This window comes from Canis lupus, chromosome 12 (genome assembly GCF_003254725.2).
Source record: "Canis lupus dingo isolate Sandy chromosome 12, ASM325472v2, whole genome shotgun sequence".
Taxonomy (NCBI): domain Eukaryota; kingdom Metazoa; phylum Chordata; class Mammalia; order Carnivora; family Canidae; genus Canis; species Canis lupus.
In genome coordinates, this window is record NC_064254.1 from 14,338,549 (window position 1) to 14,358,435 (window position 19,887).

Below are 19,887 nucleotides of genomic sequence, written 5' to 3' on the forward strand. Positions count from 1 at the left end.
GAGGGGTGGAGGGGCACATGATTAAAGGACTATTTTAGGAAGAATAACCTTAGGACAATATAATAATAATAATAATAACCCTAGGATCAGAGAAAGAGCAAGAGAACCGGGAAGGAAGACACCCAGTTGGAAAAACAAAGAGACAGTCTCTGGCTGGCAGTGATGGGACTTTACCCCAGTGTGGGCTTTGAGAATGGATGAGAGGGCTCACAGGTAGCACAGTGGGACAGTGCCCTGCCTTTGGGGACTGGTTGACAAGGAAGGGAGCAAGAGAAGGGACCTGGAAAATCTCCAGTGCTTAGAAAAATGGAAGAACACAGGAATTCAGGAGGGGAGCCCAATTTAAAGGAGAAATGACAGATGGAATCTTTGACATTTGGGTTTTAAAGTGATAATAGAAAATGCAAGTGGAAATATCTAGAGATTTCTAGGTGGTAGGGTCACGGGTATAGAATAATTTACGTAAAGGTGACATGGAGAATATGCTAAACTCACCAGGGAAGAGGCTACAAGCAGCCATAAAGGCTCAGGGAGTGAGCCTGGAGCCTGGATTGAAAGGACAGGAAACAGGATACAAGCCTGAGATGAGTGGCTCTTGATAGTGAATGATGCCTGGCATTTTTAACAGCCATTAAAACTGCGTGAGCAACTCTCCTATCCCAGCCTATTATCCAGAACTTTCACACTAAGGAATTCTAAAAATGAGAGCAAAGCAGGGGAAATGGTTGGATGCCAATGCCCTGGAAACTCAGACTCTTAGACCTGAAGTCCTGCCAGGGTCCCCAGGATGGGACGCTATTACTGCCAGAGGGGCTGACTCCTGGATTTTAACATATGCATGTCCACCTCTGGCCACTCTTAGTTGCATATCCAATATCCATTCCTTCCCTCTTTCTTCCTAATCAAACCTTGTTAATTGGGGCAGAGAAATGTTCAGTCCCAGGTGCCTCTCTTGTAAGGGGGAGGTGGGAGGGGGGGTCTGAGACACAGTCTGGCCAATGAGGTGTGAGCAGGAGGCTGCTGGAAGACATAGGCAGGTTTTCACCTTCCCTCATAGAAAGTTCTCTGTTCCTGCAGCCAGAACATTCCTCATTAACACAGCATCGTTTACCTTTTCAGATCCACAGTGGTGACATTGAACACAACGCCTTTCAGCCAGAGGATCATAAAGAGACGCTGAGAGAAGGGACAGTTGCCAATGCTTTCCCCATCAATTCCAGCCTAGAAAGAAGAGAACCAGAGTCCTACATCAGCATGTGCATATTAGCAAGAGGGAATATACCCCCGTCGGAGAACTGACTAAAGCCATGACCCAGCCTAACTTGGAAGGGCAGTCGCCCTATCTTATTGTTGTCTTCCTCATGTCTATGCAGGGCAATGCCTGAGACACAGCAAGGACGCAATAAATATGTGCTGAACTGAATCTGAGTTCCCAGCATGGTGATTATGTATCAAAGCTTTCTGAAACCATAGAACCCTAGCTTCTCAGGGTACAGGGAGACCTGCAACATCACACAGTCCAAATAAACCATGTTGGACCACCAACTTCTATACCTCCAAGTCATCATTGAGTTTATGCTTTAATATCTCCATGCACCGTCCATTCTGAGGGTAGTTCTAACAATTAGAAATGCTTTCCTTTGGCTATACCTAGCCAAACTATGTTCCTCTCTAGTTTACTCTGTTCTACCCTTTAGCCCTTGCTCCATGATATATCAGAGTACAAATACCTCAGACTCTGACCTCATCTATGTCTAGATAGCAGACTCAATATTTGAATCAATAGCTCCCTGAGCTATGACTCATCCTTGACCTCAGTGTCAATAAGCCATCACTTGTTAAACTATCCTTTTCCTTGATAAAGGCATATTAGTTCTCAATTATGTACAAGGCACTGGAGGAAATTTACACAGGGCATTCAAAAATGCATTTAGCTAAGAAGCTGGTGGCCTTCTGTGGGGTTGGCTGGCGGATAAGGTGGGAACAAATACATAACAATAACAGATGGCACGGTTGAGGGCTTGCATACTTCTGCTGGCTAGATTTCCCTCTCTCAAAATTACATTACATTTTTTTGTTTCTGGTTTGTTTGTTTGTTTGTTTTTATCATCTGAAAGACAAGTCTAGCTTTACTTCTGAGTGGGCTGCAGAGACATGAATTTTATAAGGAATTCATTTTCAGCAAACACATAAGCAAACAGAAAGGTTGGGAAATTGATCTCTGTATAATTCATTTCCACTGAGTGGTGTAAGGGCTCGTGACATGGCATTTAGAGGGAGAAATCACCCATTGACTCTAGTTTGCTGGTGGATCCCCCAGAATGGGTGGCCCCTTTCTCCAACCAACAGGGAGCACCAGGAGAGTGAAGGTCCCTGGGGATTCCTGGCAAAGTTGCAAACAATCCAAACAACATCCTGGAATGGGGGCTTATAAAGATTTTTTTTTTAAGAGAAGGAGGGGAAAAATGCACTTCCAAAATGCAACACAATATTTTCCCCTCTATGGTTTGTTTTGCTGTGGCATTTGGATGGGGAGGGGCCGATGTCCCCCTTCATACAGGAGAGCCTAATTGTGCGCTTATTTCTACCTTGCAAATTGCTCCCAGCAGAGGCTCAGGTTTATCACGGAAAACTGGCGCCTTTGGCGGTGTTGGTTGTAGGTAATTGCTATGAAATTACAGTTATTTTACCTCTCTCTTAACTACGCCAAAAGCCCCATCCTTATTCAGGTCTCGCTTTTCCTCCGTGCTGGAAACAGACCCACTCTTGAGTAGCTGAGACACCATGGGCTCCGTTATATAAAATCTGAAAGGTGGGAGGCCACATTGTGGGTTCCACACCTACCCACAGAGCTTAAGTTACTGATAAAGCCACACTCAGACAGGCAGCTATTAATTTAATAATAGCTTGGTGCTAACTGGAGTTTATGATGTCAGCTATCTAAGACCTTCTTCCCAAGAAGTACTCACTCGACAGGCACCTGGTTCCTGGTCCTTCAAGACTTCCTGACAAAGGAAATCTTCCCCAGGGCCAGTTAAAAGTGATAAGCAGAGAATTAAAAACCAAAACCAAAAGCCACATCCACATACTGTCACCTGTTTTACCTCTGGTAGGGGTACAGGGGTGGGTGGGCAGTGATAAGAGAATTGAAGGAGGAACTAGTAAAATACTGGAAATCTTACTAGCTGGACAGGAAATCATGTAATAATAACAACCACGTCTACATTTTCGGGCACTGTTGGAAATGCTTCATATATAATATTAACTCATTTATTCCTCACGAGAAGCCTATGCAGTGGCATATCATCACCCTTTTGCACGATGTGGAGACTGAGGCCCAGAGAAAGGAAATGACCAGCCTAAGCGTCCCTGGATTGAACCCAGGTGATCTGGTTCTAGATGTAGAGCTCCTGCCACCATGCCCGGAGTCCAATCTGAAGCCCCAAACAGGTAACCCAGTGGCCACAGGTCACAGAGCTGAAGGTGACAATGCTGGGAGTGGTGTGCACACCGCACCCTTCAGCCCATGTGCACACAGCTGTGCCAGAGAGGCAGAGGGTTCAGGCTTTCACAGATTCCCACACTTTCCCTATTGTCATAAATTACGCTAGACCAGGAAACTGGCTATCACGTTGTAAATTGTGATGCAAGGCCCAGGAAACGAAAATTGCCAAAGGAGCAACAGAAATAACATGTAAGGATTCTCAGCTTCTTCTTTTTTCTTCTTCTTCTTTTTTTTCTCTTTTCTCTTTTCTTCTCCTTTCTTGTGGCCAAAACATTTAACATGAGATCTACTCCCTAAGACATTCCAAGGGGACAATACATTACTGTTGGTCACAGGCAGAGCGTTGTACAGCGGAGCTCTAGAGCTGATTCACCTTGCTTACCTGAAATTTTATTCCCACTGAATAGCAGCTCCTCATTTCCCCTCCACCCAGCCCTGGCAACCACTGCTCCACTCTTTGATTCTATGATGTTGACTAGTTTAGTGACCTTATATGAATGAAATCGAGCAATGTTTGTCTTTCTGAGATTAACTCAACTCATTTAGCATCATGTCCTCGAGGTTCATCCATGGTGTAGCATTTTTAGAACTTCCTTCCGTATTAAGGCTCAACAGTATTCCACTGCGTGCGTACACCACAGGTAGTTTCTTTATCCATTCATCTGTCCGTGGACACTCAGGCTCCTCCCACATCTTGGCTATGGCTAATAGTGCTGCATGAGGGAGGTGCTAGTATCTCTTCAAGATCCTGATTTCAGGGGCGCCTGGGTGGCTCAGTCAGTTAAGCGTCTGCCTTAGGCTCAAATCATGACCCCAGAGTCCTGGGATTGAGCCCCACATAGGTCTCGCTGTTCAGTGGGGAGCCTGCTTCTGCTTCTCTCTCTGCCTCTGCCTCTGCCTGCCACTCTGCCTACTTGTGTTCTCTGTCTCTGTCAAACAGATAAATAAAATCTTAATTAAAAAAAAAAGATCCTGATTTCAATTATTTTGGATAAATACCCAGAAGTAAGATTGCTCCATCATAGAGTAGTTCTAGTTTTTTGTTTCTGAGGAACCTCCATACTGTTCTCCATAGCAGCTACTCCAATTGCATTCCTACTAACAGTGCACACAGGTCCCAATGTCTCTGCCTCCTCAGCACTGCTTGTTGACATTGGGTTTTTTGATGGTGGCCATCCTGACAGGTGTGAGGTAGTATCTCATTGTGGTTTTGATCTGCATTTGCCTGATGATAAGTGACGTTGAGATTTTTTCATATACCTTTGGCTTTTTACGTCCCCTTTGGAGAAATGTCTATTCAAGTCCTTAGCCTGTTTTTTTTTAATCAGGGTATTTGTTTTTTTACTATTGAGTTGTTTACCTTCTTTCTTTCCTCCTTCACAAGTTACCAGTTACATGGCCCGGGTAAGTCCTGTGTTAGACTCATAAGTTAAACGATGGGAGCTTGTGGCAACCACTCAACACACCAAGAGAGAATGGCCAGGTGAGGCTCAACGGGATGCTGGGTCCTGAAATGTGTGAGGGAAAATGTGAGGGATGCTCCAAAGAGGCGGTGAACAATGAAGGCTGGGCAGGCACACAGTGTACTTGGTTAAATAATGCCTCCAATTCACACTAAATTCATGTCTTTCCAGAACATGTATGACCTTATTTGGGGTCTCTGCCGATGTAATCGAGTTAAGATGAGGTCATATTGGATTAGGACAGGCCCTAAATATGACTGATGCCCTTATAAGAATAGAGCAATTTGAACACAGACCTGCAGGAGAGAAGTTCATGTGAAGACAGAGGCAGAAATTAGGAGTCCTGCATCTATAAGCTAAGGAACACCAAGTATTGCCAGACACACCAGAAACAAGAAGAGATGAGGAAGAGAATCCTTCCCTAGAGCCTTTGAAGAGATCATGGCCTTGCTGACACCTTGATTTCAAACTTTTAGCCTCCAGAATAAATGTGTGTGTCGTGTGTGAGAGAAGCCAACCAGTTTATGGTGATTTGTTATGACAGCCCTAGAAAACTAATGCAAGTCAGAAAGTGTCAGAAGGAGAAAGGTATACAGCTGGTGGCAAAACTTCCCAAGCTCACAATTCTGCTCTGCCGTGGGCCTAGGGTACATGCACAAAATTGTGACCCCAAAGTACTGCCTGTTTCCTAGATAAAGTAAATGTATTTACTATGAGTTCTATTCTACTATATTATATGCTATGTATATAATAAAACTTATATGATATGCAATATTGATATAATAATGGCATGTTGTGGGCAGCTCGGGTGGCTCAGTGGTTTAGCGCTGCCTTCAGCCCAGGGCGTGACCATGGGGACCCGGGATCGAGTCCCCCGTCCGGCTCCCTGCATGAGGCCTGCTTCTCCCTCTGCCCGTGTCTCTCCCTCTCTCTGTGTGTGTATGTCTCTCATGAGTAAATAAATTAAAATCTTTAAAAAAAAATAATGGCATGATGTAATTATGTAGGTAGTATGAATATACATCATGTTATATGGCAGGTAGGTCAGGTTATCTGCTATGAGATATTGCCTTTCATATCATCCTCCCTCTAAAGGGTGAGCTTGGTTACCTTCAAAACATGGGCCATGTTTTATTTACTTTGCCCTCAGCAGCAACAAGTACAGGTGCCTGAAATTTAGCTGGTGCCTGTCCGTGCCTGAGCTGATGCATGTGGAGGGGAGGATGGTATTGCTCCCTATTTAGGGCTTGAGTATCTCAAAATTGTGATGTTTGCACTCTGAAGAGGGTCCTGGGGAGAAAGTTTGGATTGTATAACACACTGTAGTAGGAGATCGTGGATCTAGACGTATCTCTGCCTCTAATTCACTGTGTGACCTTGAGTAATAAAGTCACCTTCCTCTCTTGACCTCCTTCATTGCATTTATAAATTTTGTGAATTTAAGTGACTAATGGGGATTTATTTAAGACAGCAATCCTTAAACATTTTGGTCTTAAAACTTTTACACACTTTTAAAGATCATTGAGAATCCCAAAGAGCTTTTGTATTTACTGTATTATAACTGAAAGCTAAAAAATATTTTAAACAGTCATTTACTTATTCTTTTATTTTATTTTATTTTTAAGATTTTATTTATTTATTCATGATAGTCACACAGAGAGAGAGAGAGAGGCAGAGACATAGGCAGAGGGAGATGCAGGCTCCATGCAGGGAGCCCGATGTGGGATTCGATCCCGGGTCTCCAGGATCGTGCCCTGGGCCAAAGGCAGGCGCCAAACCGCTGCGCCACCCAGGGATCCCTACTTATTCTTTTAAATATAATGATAGCAATGATAATAAACATATTGTACATTAACATAAGTAATACTTTGAAATAAAGGAAATGTATTTTTTAAGAAAAGAAATTGAGTGAGGAGCAGTATTGTTTTATATTTTGCAAAATCTTTAATGTCTGACTTAATCAAAGCTGGCTTCTGCGTTCAATCTTTTGCTTTTTGGTTGAAGTATAAAAAGAAAATCTGCCGTCACTCAGATATGTAGTTGGAAAAAGGAGGAGTAATTTAATAGCTTTTTCAGATAATCCTGGGCATTTTTCTTTAATACCATACCGAAACTCAAGTGGTAGTTTCTTAAAACCTCGTTGGTAGATGGAATTTGAAACCCTATCAGTGAAGTTCTTCTGTTCCACTAAAACCCATTCATCTATCTCGCACTATGAATGGATCTTTCACCCATGAATGATTTGTTTTACATCACAAATTCGTCATTTGGAAAATAGCATTTCACTGAGCTATGCAGATCTTCCCAATGCTGATACATGTCATCGTACAATGTCAAAATATTTCATTCATTAATATCATCACTAAGCTCATCCGAGAAGTTTCAGAGAAGCCGTCAAATGCACGGTGGCAGGGATGTGTTTCCCAATATTCTAATTTTCTCTTGAAAGCTTGCGTTTTATCATAGGCAATAAATACTGTCAGTTGGTATCCTGGAACCAACAAGCTCTTTCACTGATTTTCCAGAAAATGTCTGGCAAATACCAAGCCTGAAAAGCCACAGTTTGTCTGCCACTTGCTCTTTCAAGTAAAAACCCTGTTCCGTGAGAGAAGTGGCTGGTTCAGCTCACCACTCAATCAAGCAAGGGCTGATCTTCCGACAACCGTTGTACTCAGAATGCAGCCCAACAGCTTTATGTGGATTTCCCATTTCATCAGCCAGAATGTTTAAAAGACATATACCCAAGGGTTGATATTTTATTACATTATATACTTTTTACTGCTTCATCAAGGACATTCATAAATAAGACTGGCTTCTTTTTTTGCTGCATGCACGTGACTCCTAGTACTGTTTATACCACAGCCTTGATTTGTGCTAAAACACAGGTAGCTGTACGCATGAAATTTCAACCCCAGGGAGAAATTACATTTCTTTGAAAATGGGTATGACCTCCCAGAATTCCTGAAAGGGCCTTGGGGACCCCAAGAGGTCATGAGCGACATTTGAGAACTGTTGATTAAAGACACCCCACGAAAGGACCAGGTACACAGAGCTTTGTCTCCGCACAAGAAGAAGCTGATAACTGTCCAAAAGTCACTTGGGGGGACTCCTGGGTGGCTCAGTGGTTGAACATCTGCTTTTGGCTCAGGGCGTGATCCTGGATGGAGTCCCACTTCCGGCTCCTCAGGGAGCCTGCTTCTCCTTCTCCCTGTGTCTCTTGCCTCTCTAGGTCTATCATAAATAAATAAACCTTTTTTAAAAACAAGTCACTTGGGGGCACCAGGGTCTGGAAGAGGGAGGAATTTTTGGAGAGGAATATATTCCCAAGAGGGAATAGCAGACAATGGTCAGATGGCATTTGGACTTGACAGCTATATGTTGTTTATCAATTTATTGTCTCTCAGCTCTGAATGCACACTGTAGGAAATGTTTTATGAGATTAGGGGGAAATTCCTTTCAGCATTTCTACAGTGAGCGTAATGGTGTCTTTCTTAGGAGAAAGCACGGGAGGGACCCTGCAGAAGGAAGAGGCTCTTCTCCTGTCTCTGGTGAAGGCTGGGGGGCAGCTGTGTGGGTGTGATGACATCCAGCAGAGCCTGCCCTAGCCACAGCCCAGAATGTGATCCCTCTGGCACTTTGTGGCCAGAGGAGCCTCCACGGAGCCTGTACAGAGCATGCTTCTGCTCAGGATGGCCACACAGATGTGATGCTTACTTTGCAAGCCTCATGTGGCCTGAAGGCCTCCTCCTCCTGCTACCACCTGGTTCCCACTTATGCCTATGACACCATTGCTGACCACCTGTTCCCCAGCTGAGCTCTGGACAGTAGCCTATTACTTGCCCTAACAATTCTGGGCCAGCTCTGGCCTGGCCAAACCAGAGAGCTTCTGTGCTTTTTTACTGGGCTGACCAGTACTTCTTCAGTGAGCTTTTTGAAAGATTTTATTTACTTATTCATGACAGACACACAGAGAGAGGCAGAAACATAGGCAGAGGGAGAAGCAGGCTCCCTGTGTGCTGGTGCAGTACTCGATCTCAGGACCCTAGGATCATGCCCCGAGCCAAAGGAAGGCACTCAACCACTGAGCCACCCAATTGCTCCCCAAATGAGAGTTGAACCCCTTCCTTGGCTATTTTCCTATAGCTTCAGAATTCTCATAGATGTCATAGTTACTATTTATCATAGTTATACTTTATGTTAAACTTCTCCTGTTTAAACCACTGCATGGTTTCTCTCTCTTGGTGGGGCCCAGAGTACTATAGATGTTTACATGTCTGATATTTCAAAATGCAGTATTTTTAGGCTCTTGGTTTGATTCATTTAAAAACCTAGCAAAGATAAGTCCTAGATGAAGAAACCCCAATTTTGTCCAGAAAATTATTTTATGGCACATTTCAACTTTTTGTTGCTTTGGCCCATGAAAACTATCCCCAGACTCAGGTGATTAGGCAAGTTTTTCAAGTTTAGAAATAAAAATTCTATAGTAATGACGTTAGAACTGAACTCAGGGATGATATAGTCTAGCTCTTTCATTTTACTGGTCAGCAAACAAGCCCAGAAAGGTTAAACGACTTGTCTATGGTTGCACAGCCTGGTGCCATGACAGAATCAGGGATAGAATTCCTGATTCCTGATTTGTAGCTTTCTGCCACACTAGGCTGGTTGTTATCTTATGGGAAAGAGTATCAAGGTGACAAAGGCCACAGAAAGAGAACTTTCTTTGGATATAAAATGACTCATATATAGAGCAATAAATTGATTCCCATTACATGAAAGAGAAAGAATTTTTCTATACGATAACAATATTTAGAGCTGCCCATTTTTTCCTTATTAGTATAACTCATAGAGTATTCCTTATGATGATTTTTTATTTTTATTTTTTTAAGATTTATTTATTCATGAGAGACACACACACACACACAGAGAGAGAGAGAGAGAGAGAGAGAGAGAGAGGCAGAGACTTAGGCAGAGGAAGAAGGAGGCTCCATGCAGGGAGCCTGATGCGAGACTCGATCCTGGATCCTGGGATCACACCCTGAGCCGAAGGCAGATGCTCAACCCCTGAGCCACCCAGGCATCCCAACGATGATTTTTTAAAAACTGAATGGTCTATAATAATTTGGTTGGTAAGGCTTCCATTAGCAGGGATAGGTCTTGGTTGTTTGTGGTTCACTTGAGGACGGGGAGTTTTATCCTTGAAGGAACAACAGCTCTTTCCTCGGCTGCCACGTGAATCTTCACTCACGGGCATCCGGGCATTTTTCATTCAATAAATAGGTAACAAGTACACACTGGAGGCTTCAGATACTGTCAGCATTTATGTAAAGTGGATTATAAAGGCTGGATCAGCCTATGCAGTGTGACATGAAGAATTTCAAGTGCGTTAGTCAGGGTTCTCTAGAAGTAGAACCAACAGGATACATGTGTGTGCATGATAGATAGAGATAATTAGGGACACCTGGGTGACTCAGTTGGTTCAGCATCTGCCTTCAGCTCGGGTTACGATCCTGGGGTCCTAGGATGAGCCCCCATGGGGTTCCCTGCTCCACAGGGAGCCTGCTTCTCCCTCTCCCTCTGTCTGCTGCTCCCCATACTTGCATTCTCTTTCTCTGTCAAATAAATAGATAAAATCTTTTTTAAAAATAGAAATAATTTTTAAAAGTAGAAATAATTATTTTAAGAGATTGGTTCCCATGACCATAGAGGTTTGGTAAGTCCATAACCTGATGGAATAGGTCATCAGGTTGGAGACTCAGGGAAGAGCAGCAGGTTGACTCCAAAGGCAGTCTGCTGATAGAACTTCCTCTTCCTCAGAGGGGGTCAGTCTTTCTGTTCTGATGTTCCACTAACTGAATGAGGCCCACACATGTTAGAGTAGGTAATCTGCTCTACTCAAAGTCTATTCATTTAAATGTTAGTCTCACCCAAAAAACACTTGTAGCACATAAATATCTAGAACAATGCTTGACTACATATCTGAGCACCACAGCCCAGCCAAGCTGACATACAAAACTAAACATCACACAAAGTAAATTTAAAAGTATTGCCTATGACAGGTAACCTATCAATCCAGTGTCTGTCATCAACACCTTAGCTCCCCAGATGGTTTTAGAAACAACTCAATAGAGTTACGTAAATATCCCCTCTCAAAGGAACTTGTGGGTGCCATTCCTAGAAGGCTACTCTGTTAAGGGTCTGACTAAGAGAGCAGGGTCCAGTGGTGCCTTTGACCCTTAGTAGTTACTGCTCTGGTCTGAGAGTGGCTTTGGGGCCAAGGACACCTACAACTCTTTGTGTTGTGTAATATTGCTGTGCTTGAGGCCTCTTGGCAGTGGCCTTCAGCCTACCCTGAGTGCTATGTCAATCTGCCCTGAGTCTGTATTCACCGCCTATTCTTCCGCACACTCTGAGAAAGAGCTGCCCTTTCCAACCCAACACTAATGCCCCTTCTCCTAGCCCCTTTTTTCACTCCCACATGGCTTTTTATTTTTATTCTTTCATGTCCATACTGTTTGATTAAATGAATGGGTCTCTTTTAAACCTCTTGCCAGTCCTGCTTCTACTTCACGCCCTCTTTTAAAATGATTCTCAATCCCTTTCTGGGCCTCAGCAATTCTTTTTTTTTTCTCTCTCTCTCTCCCTTTCTTTGTAATTTACTCCTACTTGACTTTTTTCTTGCAGTTAGAACTTTTGACTTTCCCTACTTCTTAAAGTGTCCCTGTCACCTGGTGCCCCCTGCCTACTGGGCTGGTTCCATGGGCAGGCCATCTGTGTGGCCGCATGAGGCCCTGGGCTCAGAAGGGCCCACAGTTGGCTTAGTGCTCCACTGTTGCTATTGGTCCCACATTTGACCCTCCTGTTCTTTGGCTGACATCCTCCTCTTCCTGACCTTGGCCTCTCGGTTAACCTCCCCCCGCACCTCCCGGCACCCCCCTTGCTCCATGCTTGATGCCCTCTGGAGAACTCCTCCACCCCCAAGAACATGATTATCCTTCCTAAGTCAGCAGTAACACTGGCTCTTAGAACTAAACACATGCTATTCAACCCCCAAGCTTAAAAAAAGAAAAGAAGGAAAGGAAGAAAGAGGAAGAAGAAAAAGAGAAAATGTTGAAATGCTATAGGGTTCACTTGGCTCCATCCTTTCTTGTGACTTCCACCTCCCATTCTCTCACTCCCTTCTACATTATTCTAGACTTTGCCTCATTTCAATTGAATAGTTTGCCAGTTATTAGACACCTGACATTTCCTTATTAGTAAAAGTCAGGTAGTATTCTTTGTTATTACTATTTTCCATACCAAACAATCTCTCTTTCTAATAAGATAGTTGAGAAGTCTTTTGTTAGCATAAGGCAACTGGTGATTGATTGACTTAATGAAACCCTGGGAGCCCAAGAAATGTTCAAGAAGTATACATTTAAATATATGTTTAAAGATTTTATTTATTTATTCATGAGAGACACAGAGAGAGGCAGAGACATAGGCAGAGGGAGAAGCAGGCCCCTTGCACACCCTGAGCCAAAGGCAGATGCTCAACCGCTGAGCCATCCAGGTGTCTCAAGAAGTATAAGTTTGACAGTCCTGTTATGTCTTCCAAGTTACCCTATAGGGTTTCAGGAGGCAGAATGGCTCTCCTATCATGAATTTGCACAAAGCCCGGGAGGTCCCAACATCCAAACCTCTGTTTCTGGGTTAGGCTTTTTCTGATCTACTAGCCCCAGGTATAATATTTAACAACTAAAGTCCATTGCACTAGAGGCAGGCTTGTGTCCTTGACTCCACAGAGTTCTGGAGTACAGTGTAAAGGGCATGGTATAGAGTCAGGCAGACATGGGTTCAAATTCCAGCCCTGATATCAAGCAGCTGAATGTGGCAAGTTTTATTTCCCAAAGTGGCTACAGCACTATGTCCAGTTCATATACTCTCAAGAGGTGGAGTCCATATTTGCCTTCTTCTTGAAATTGGGTGGGCCTTTATGGCTGTCTGGATGAGTAGTAGAATGTCAAATGTATGACTTCTGAAACCAGGTCATGAAAAGAACAGATTGAGCCTGGCATACTCTCTCCTTTCTGATGCCTGCCCTTGGAAACCATGTCATGAGCAATCCAGAGCACAAGAGTCATTGTGCAGTGTTCCAATTGACAGTTCCAGCTGAGTGCTCAGCTGACAGGTGGCATCACTGACCAGACATGTGAATGAATGTGACTTCAGATGATTCCAGGCCCCAGCTTTCGAGTTGTCCCAAATGACACCTAGTGACGTCACGAAGCCTGATTGAACTGCAGGTTCATGAGCAAAATTAATGTTTTCATCATTTAAAGCCACTAATGTTTGGGGTGGTATGTTATCCAGCAAGTAACACGTACCCACTTAACCTCAGGTATCTTATCTGCAAATTGGGGGCAGAAATATTTACCTCACAGGGTTGTTACACCACTGAATGGTAGTAGGCATAAAACACATGGTTTTCACTTTATAAATTTATAGTTATAGTCATTATGACTACAGAAGACAAATACTTAGGAAGAGCTAATTAAACATCCCTCTTTATGAAATGCTATGCCTTGGTCAAGGGCCAGTAGACCTCTCTTTGATGGCACAAAAACTCAACAATACCTTGGTGCTCAGGGTTTTGTGTGCCAAGCAATGCATTCAGGAGAGAAAGCAAACACAGGAAGAACTATGGTCACTGTCCACTGGCTAGAGAAGTGTTCCTAAATGAGGACAGTGTCACATGGACCATAAGGGAGACAGGGAAAGGGACATATGTTGGGTGACTTGTAGGTATGATCACGGGCACATGTATGTCTGTGTTCTGTAATGTCATTGAGTTTCTGTGCTGAGTTACATTCTTCAGCCACTGTTTTCAAGGGGCTCAGGTGCCAAAGACAAGAACTCAAGGAAGATAGATGGATGAAGGTGAGACTCAGGTTGTGGCCAATCCCTGGTGATTTTCTACTGAAGCCTGGTGGAAGCCTATATGTCCTCTCATCACCAGGAACCTCTGCTACACATATTTATGGGATCATCATGCTGTTCTTTCAGGCTTGACTATGGCTCTCAATGCTTGAATCAGGAAAGCTAAAAGCTGGAAGTCTCCCACATCAGAAATATACCAAAGCACAGGAAGCCAAAGAGCGATATAAATCTACAGCCTCAAATAAATGGAACTCTGTCTCACATGGGTTTCATTTGAAGACATCTTCTCACCTAAGCCTGCCCCAGAAGAATAGCAGTCTTAATGAAGAAAACATGTTTTCCATTTAATCAGGCCACTGTCAAAAGTGTTGCTTTCCTTCCTTGACCTATTTCATATTTATTGTTTGAGATACTAGAGATACTAGTTCCAACTTTTGATCATGAATCCATTTCTCTTACGTTCACGGAATGAACCTGCAACTCCTATAATCTTCACAGCAGACAAGAATATCTTGACACTGAACTCCGCATCTCCCACAAAAGTTAGCATTTGGGATCCTGTGATAGCAAAGATCCTTCAATTACTATTCATCCCACCCTCTGCTTTAGTTGTCTGAATGTGGAGTTTGGGATATGGCATCTTAATATCACAAGCTGGTCTGGAAAGACTTTAGATTTCAAATCACAAAATCTGCCATCTGGCATCTCACTTGGGTTCAGAAACTCTCAGCTACCCCAAACTCCCAAATATGACAGATTAAAAGCTTATGCCAACTAACATTACATCTGAGTCATGAGATTTATTAAATAGGTTCACTTAAATATCTGGGACCCTTTGGAAAATTTTCTGGCAAAAATGAGTATTTTATAATATGTTGGTGAAGTAGGTTTATAGAACTTGAAAAGGCTAATATTCACTTAAAAATGCCATGCCCAGGACCTGCTCTCAGATATCTGGATTTAATTTATCTGGGGTAGGGCTCAGAACTTTTTTTTTTTTCCTCAAAACTCTCAAAAGGATTCCAATGTTGGACCGGATTTGGCCACGTCTGACCTAGTGGTGCTCACAGTTAGGGATATATATAATAGAACCACCTAAAGGATGTGTTAAACAAAAAAACAGACAAATGAGGTCCCCAGGCCCCTTCCAAACACACAGTCAGAATCTCAGGAAAATTTCAGGGGCCCTCCTTACTCTTTTTGTTCCCTATTTCCTTACACTCCTGTCCTGGAGATGCCATCAGACCACAGCCCTCCTTCTCCCCCTCTTCCCCACCCTGCACCTCTACTAATGCTCCCCCACTGCCAGTCCTTCCATAGGCCCTGAAAGAAAGGCACCATTTTGAGCTGTTCAGGAAATGGAAAGCACATTTTGGATGGAAGATATCTGGAGAACCTTAAATCAGTGCAGCCACAGTGCCAGGAACCTCACTTGCCAGCTCATATCTTCATGGTTGCACCTCCACACAAGATTGCTCTTGATCTCTGCAGATGGGTCCTCCGTGAGGGTGACAGACAACACTGTGACCAGGTCCAGGCTCTCACATGGTCATATGGGCTCAACCACATTTCCTCTTCCCATGCACTAACCTCTAGCCACCAATGGCTACAGAGACTCTCTTCTATAGGCAGGATCCCATCAAGTCCTATTTCAGCTTTCCTGGCTGTGTGGAGCACTAGGAGGCTTTAGCCCCACCTTGAACCATATGCAGTCACCTGACCACTTAAGCAGGGGGTGGTCCATGTAGTCAGACAAGTACCTTCACTGAGGGCCTGCTGGGTGCAGAGCCTGGGAGTTCAATGATGAATAAGAACCAGTCCCTTTCCTTAAAAAGCTGGCCCACATGAAGGCAGCAAAAGGTAAGGAGATGATGTCCAGATCATAAGTGAAGAGCAATAGTGACAGAGCATGGGTAGAGTAGGAACACAAAGGAGCCCATCTGAGAGTTCAGGGAAGGTCTTGGGGCTAACCAATGATATGAGTCTAAGGGTAAGAGGATTTATTCAAGCAAAACAGTGGGTGAGGACCTGGGAGAGAAGTGACTGCATATGTGCAGGTCTGGAGGCTTGGTTACAGAGTGGGGTGTTTATAAGCAGGTGGTCTTGTCCTTTGTGCTGTATTCAGGAAACTCAGCCAGGGATTCTCTAGTTCTCTTTCTTCCTGCAGTCTGAGAATGTTGGCTCAATCAAAGGCGAGGCCACAAAGCAGTCAAAAGCCTATCTTCTGGGAGTCCCTATGTCCCCTAGGTCTGCTTTTCCTGCCATCACTGGTCTCTTACCCCTTTAGCCATCCATCCCCAACATGGTGTCTTCCCCATTTCTCAAAGCCAACTCTGAAAGCACTCAAATTAAAGAATGAATCCTGGATAATTGTTTGGCATTGATTATGGGCCAGATATAAGCAGAAGGGATAGAGCTCTAGTTCTGGGGTTTCAGGCATCTGCCAGGTAGGTGAGGAGCTGGGAAAGAAGGAAGAATGGTTAACAGTAGCATCCCAGAGTCTGGAGACCAGACTTTAAAAGGGCTTTTCCCTTTTAAATCCTATGTGAGATCCAGTCAATTCTTATCTTTTCAACTTATAAGGCTGGAGCTTCTATAATGAGTAGAGTGCTGGGGCCAATGGGAAGCACTTCTTGTCACAAAGCTGCTTTAATTTCCATTTAAAATACTCTATTTAAAATTACTTCAGGGCTGGTCAGAAAGGCAAGACTTAAAAACAAAACACATTCCTTTTTAATTAATCTGGAGGTGGAGACTACAGGAATGTTTAACTTTGCTTTGATAGGAGTGCTATGAATTTGGGATCCTTGCTTGTGGTAAGACCCTGGCCAGAATGTTTGGAGGGTGTCTGGCTAAATGGAGTTCCTGGGGTAGCCCTTTAATCAAAAGAAGGGAGGGCAATAAAAAGCAGAGATTAGAAGTCCTATGTTCCAGATCTAGTTTGGGCTCAAATAACTGTGCGATCTTGTGCAAATAATTTCCAGCCCCCATGCCCAGCTTTAGTTTTGTTATTCATAAAGTGGGTCGATTAAAAAAGATGCTCTTAAAAGGCACTCTAAAATATGGCCAAAACATGGCTCAGAAAAGGTAAATATCCCTGAGCCTTATATCTGCAGTTAAGGATTCTACTGGCTGAATAGAAATCCTATGAGCCAGCAACGGCCTCCCAGATCCCAGAACCACACTGGCTCCTGCGGGGAAGTGTTCGTTGAGGAGATGGAGCTTGGGGGCTGACCCTCCACCCTGACAGGCAGGCAGCTAGAGCTCCAGGGCAGCAGCCACCACTGCAGCACCAGGAGAAATGAGACATACAGCAAGAACCACCTCTAACCACCTTCACAGGCCCCTTCAAGCCTTTGCCTTCCCACAATTTTCCTCAAACACCTTTCCATGGTATTCTCAGCACGTTCCCTCAAAAAGCTATTGAAGCTTTCCTGTTGGAAGGCTGCCCCACCCTCACCCCAGCCTAGACTCTTCAGGCCTCATGCAACTCCTTCATGTCTCAGATGAGGCCAACAGAGCTCCACAAAGCACAGATGACTTGTCCAGGATACAACTGGTGGGGTGGAGTCTGCAGGAGAGCGGAGAGGATTGAAATCTCAAAGTCATCAATGTACGTGATTCAGACATAATCACAGGATCTGTGAGAACTGAATCCTTCCAAAATTCATCTCTAGAGGTGAAGTTCCTGCTAACCTCTGCTTACCTGTCCTTTTACTCTCTTAAAAGAGTAAAATACTAAAGTCATAGGAGGAAAAATTCTGATCATTGTAGTATACAGACTCTAACCAAGCTTTATTCCCTTTAATATGAAGGATTCACTGAGGGTAAAGACAAGTCAGACTCATACTGAAGGCGCTGAGCCCCCAGGGGAAGTACAGGAGAGAAATGGTATTGCTAGATCCCCACCTTCACTCACCCCTTCTCCCCCATGGGATGACTAGGAGGATCCAGGGAGATCACACACGTGAAATGGGAGCACAGAACCTAGCAGAGAGCAAGCCCTCAACACATCACCCCCCTAATCGTCCCTCTGCCCTCTGGTCCCTGCCCACCACCCCCAATCAGTATACTAAAAGACATAGTCTGGAAAGGCTTCCGCACCACCGTGCAATATGGAAAGATCCCCACCAGCCAGTGCCTCCTATCACATAAGTCCACCCAACTAATTCCTTTCAAGATCTTACAGAATGTGCTGTGATGATTGCAGTCCTCAATGATTCCGTCTTCCACTTTTTAAAAACGGCCTCACAGCTACAGACATAGAAGCTGAGCCAGGTTTTGTGTCAAGGAGATGCAATTTCGTTTTCTCTGCCTTGAGACAACTCAATCTGAGCTCGATCCTGGCTGAGTTGTGTGTTCAAGCTCAGGCTGAGCTATAATTGAAAAGGAGTCTGTCTTTTGTAATCCTCTAGGCCCAGGGGGGAAATGAAAAGCTTTTCCAAATAGCAGACCGAGACAGGAAATGTTCTATTTATTGTACTCCCATAAAAAAAAAAAATAAACTCACTCCAGTGATTATACCACACACACAACGGTCCAGGCCATCTCCCAGGAAGCCATAACCTGAGATGAAATCTGTGTTTCTATTCAGAAAGGGAATTTTTCCAAGACTTAATATATTTTCTTTCACAAGTTCTACCGTTACAAAAGACAGATTGCCCACCCTGCTTTCTGTCTGGCCAGTGGCAGCTGGAAGACCTGTGTGCTGGTCCCAGATGTCCTGCAAGATAAATGTGCCCTTGAGCGAGTGATTGTATCAATGTCGCCTTCTGCATCCTTGCCTGTGAAATGAAGGGATGACTGCATAATGTCCAACTCTGCTCCCAGGTACTCACTAAGCAATACTATTTGGGCTCCAAAAAAGTTGGACATTGGGGCACCTGCGTGGCTCAGTGGTTGAGAGTCTGCCTTCGGCTCGGGTCATGATCCCGGGGTCCTGGGATCGAGTCCTGTATCGGGCTACCCGCAGGGAGCTTGCTTCTCCCTCTGCTTATGTCTCTGCCTCTCTCTCATGAATAAATAAAGTTTTTTTTAGAAGTTGGAAATGGCCTTTCCTTGTGAAGAACGGTCATATAAATTCTCCACTTTGTGCCTCGGAGGAAAAACAGAAAGTGGTCTTTATAAAGATACAAAACTACCTCCAAGTGACTCCAAAATAAGTGAGGTGCAGGAATGGTTCTCCTCTACTGGATCCTTTCTGTAAGTCTCAGAATTTGGCATGATGCTCTTGGGCTACTCAAATTCACAAGCACCAAAAAACCCTACTTTTGCTCTTGCATCCTAATACTGGGATCCATAGAAAGGAGCCCTCATATCAGCCACTTGGTATCATCACATGATGTGAAGGTGTGTTTCCAGCTCTAACAGAAATTGTCCCGTCAATAGTTTTGGAGTAGGGGGATCCCTGGGTGGCTCAGCGGTTTGGCGCCTGTCTTTGGCCCAGGGCGCGATCCTGGAGTCCCGGGATCGAGTCCCGCATCGGGCTTCTGGTGTGGAACCTGTTTCTCCCTCTGCCTGTGTCTCTGCCTCTCTCTCTCTCTCTCTCTCTCTCTGTGTGTGTGTGTGTGTGTGTCTATCATGAATAAATAAATAAAATCTTTAAAAAAAAATAAGTTTGGAGTAGAAATTTATGTAACGTCAATTTATGTCAATACTCAGCAAAGCATATAATTTTTATTTCTGTTTAGTTTGAAGGCGCCAATTAAAGTAGCTGCATGTGGTTGCTAAAAATCATACTATGGTCCTGCCCTCTAGACCAACTCTCAACCATGTGAACCAATTTAAGCCGAATGAGCTAGTCACAGTAGCTTCACTTGCAAGCTCTACCTAAGGAAGCTCGCTATTGTTTGGCTATGTTTAGGATGGGTGATGCCAAGCGTTGGCCTTCAAGAATAGCAGACAGATTTCTGAATTCTATCAAGATGTTTAGGATCAGCCCCCTTCAAATTATCTTTCTGTGGAGGCTCAGGAATGGCAAAGACGTTTCAATGTGTGCTTCAT

The 19,887-nt window shown here is 44.0% G+C and overlaps 1 protein-coding gene across 2 annotated transcripts in view; it reads right to left on the reverse strand.

The window, feature by feature from the left end:
• Nucleotides 1–19,887, reverse strand: part of CLIC5 (chloride intracellular channel 5) — a 157,378-nt gene that overhangs the window by 46,502 nt on the left and 90,989 nt on the right. For both annotated transcript variants that reach the window (XM_025418932.3, XM_025418933.3), the window contains exon 2: nucleotides 1,112–1,221. In XM_025418932.3, coding sequence (XP_025274717.3) covers nucleotides 1,112–1,221 — 110 coding nt within the window. The remainder of the gene's footprint in view (nucleotides 1–1,111; nucleotides 1,222–19,887) is intronic.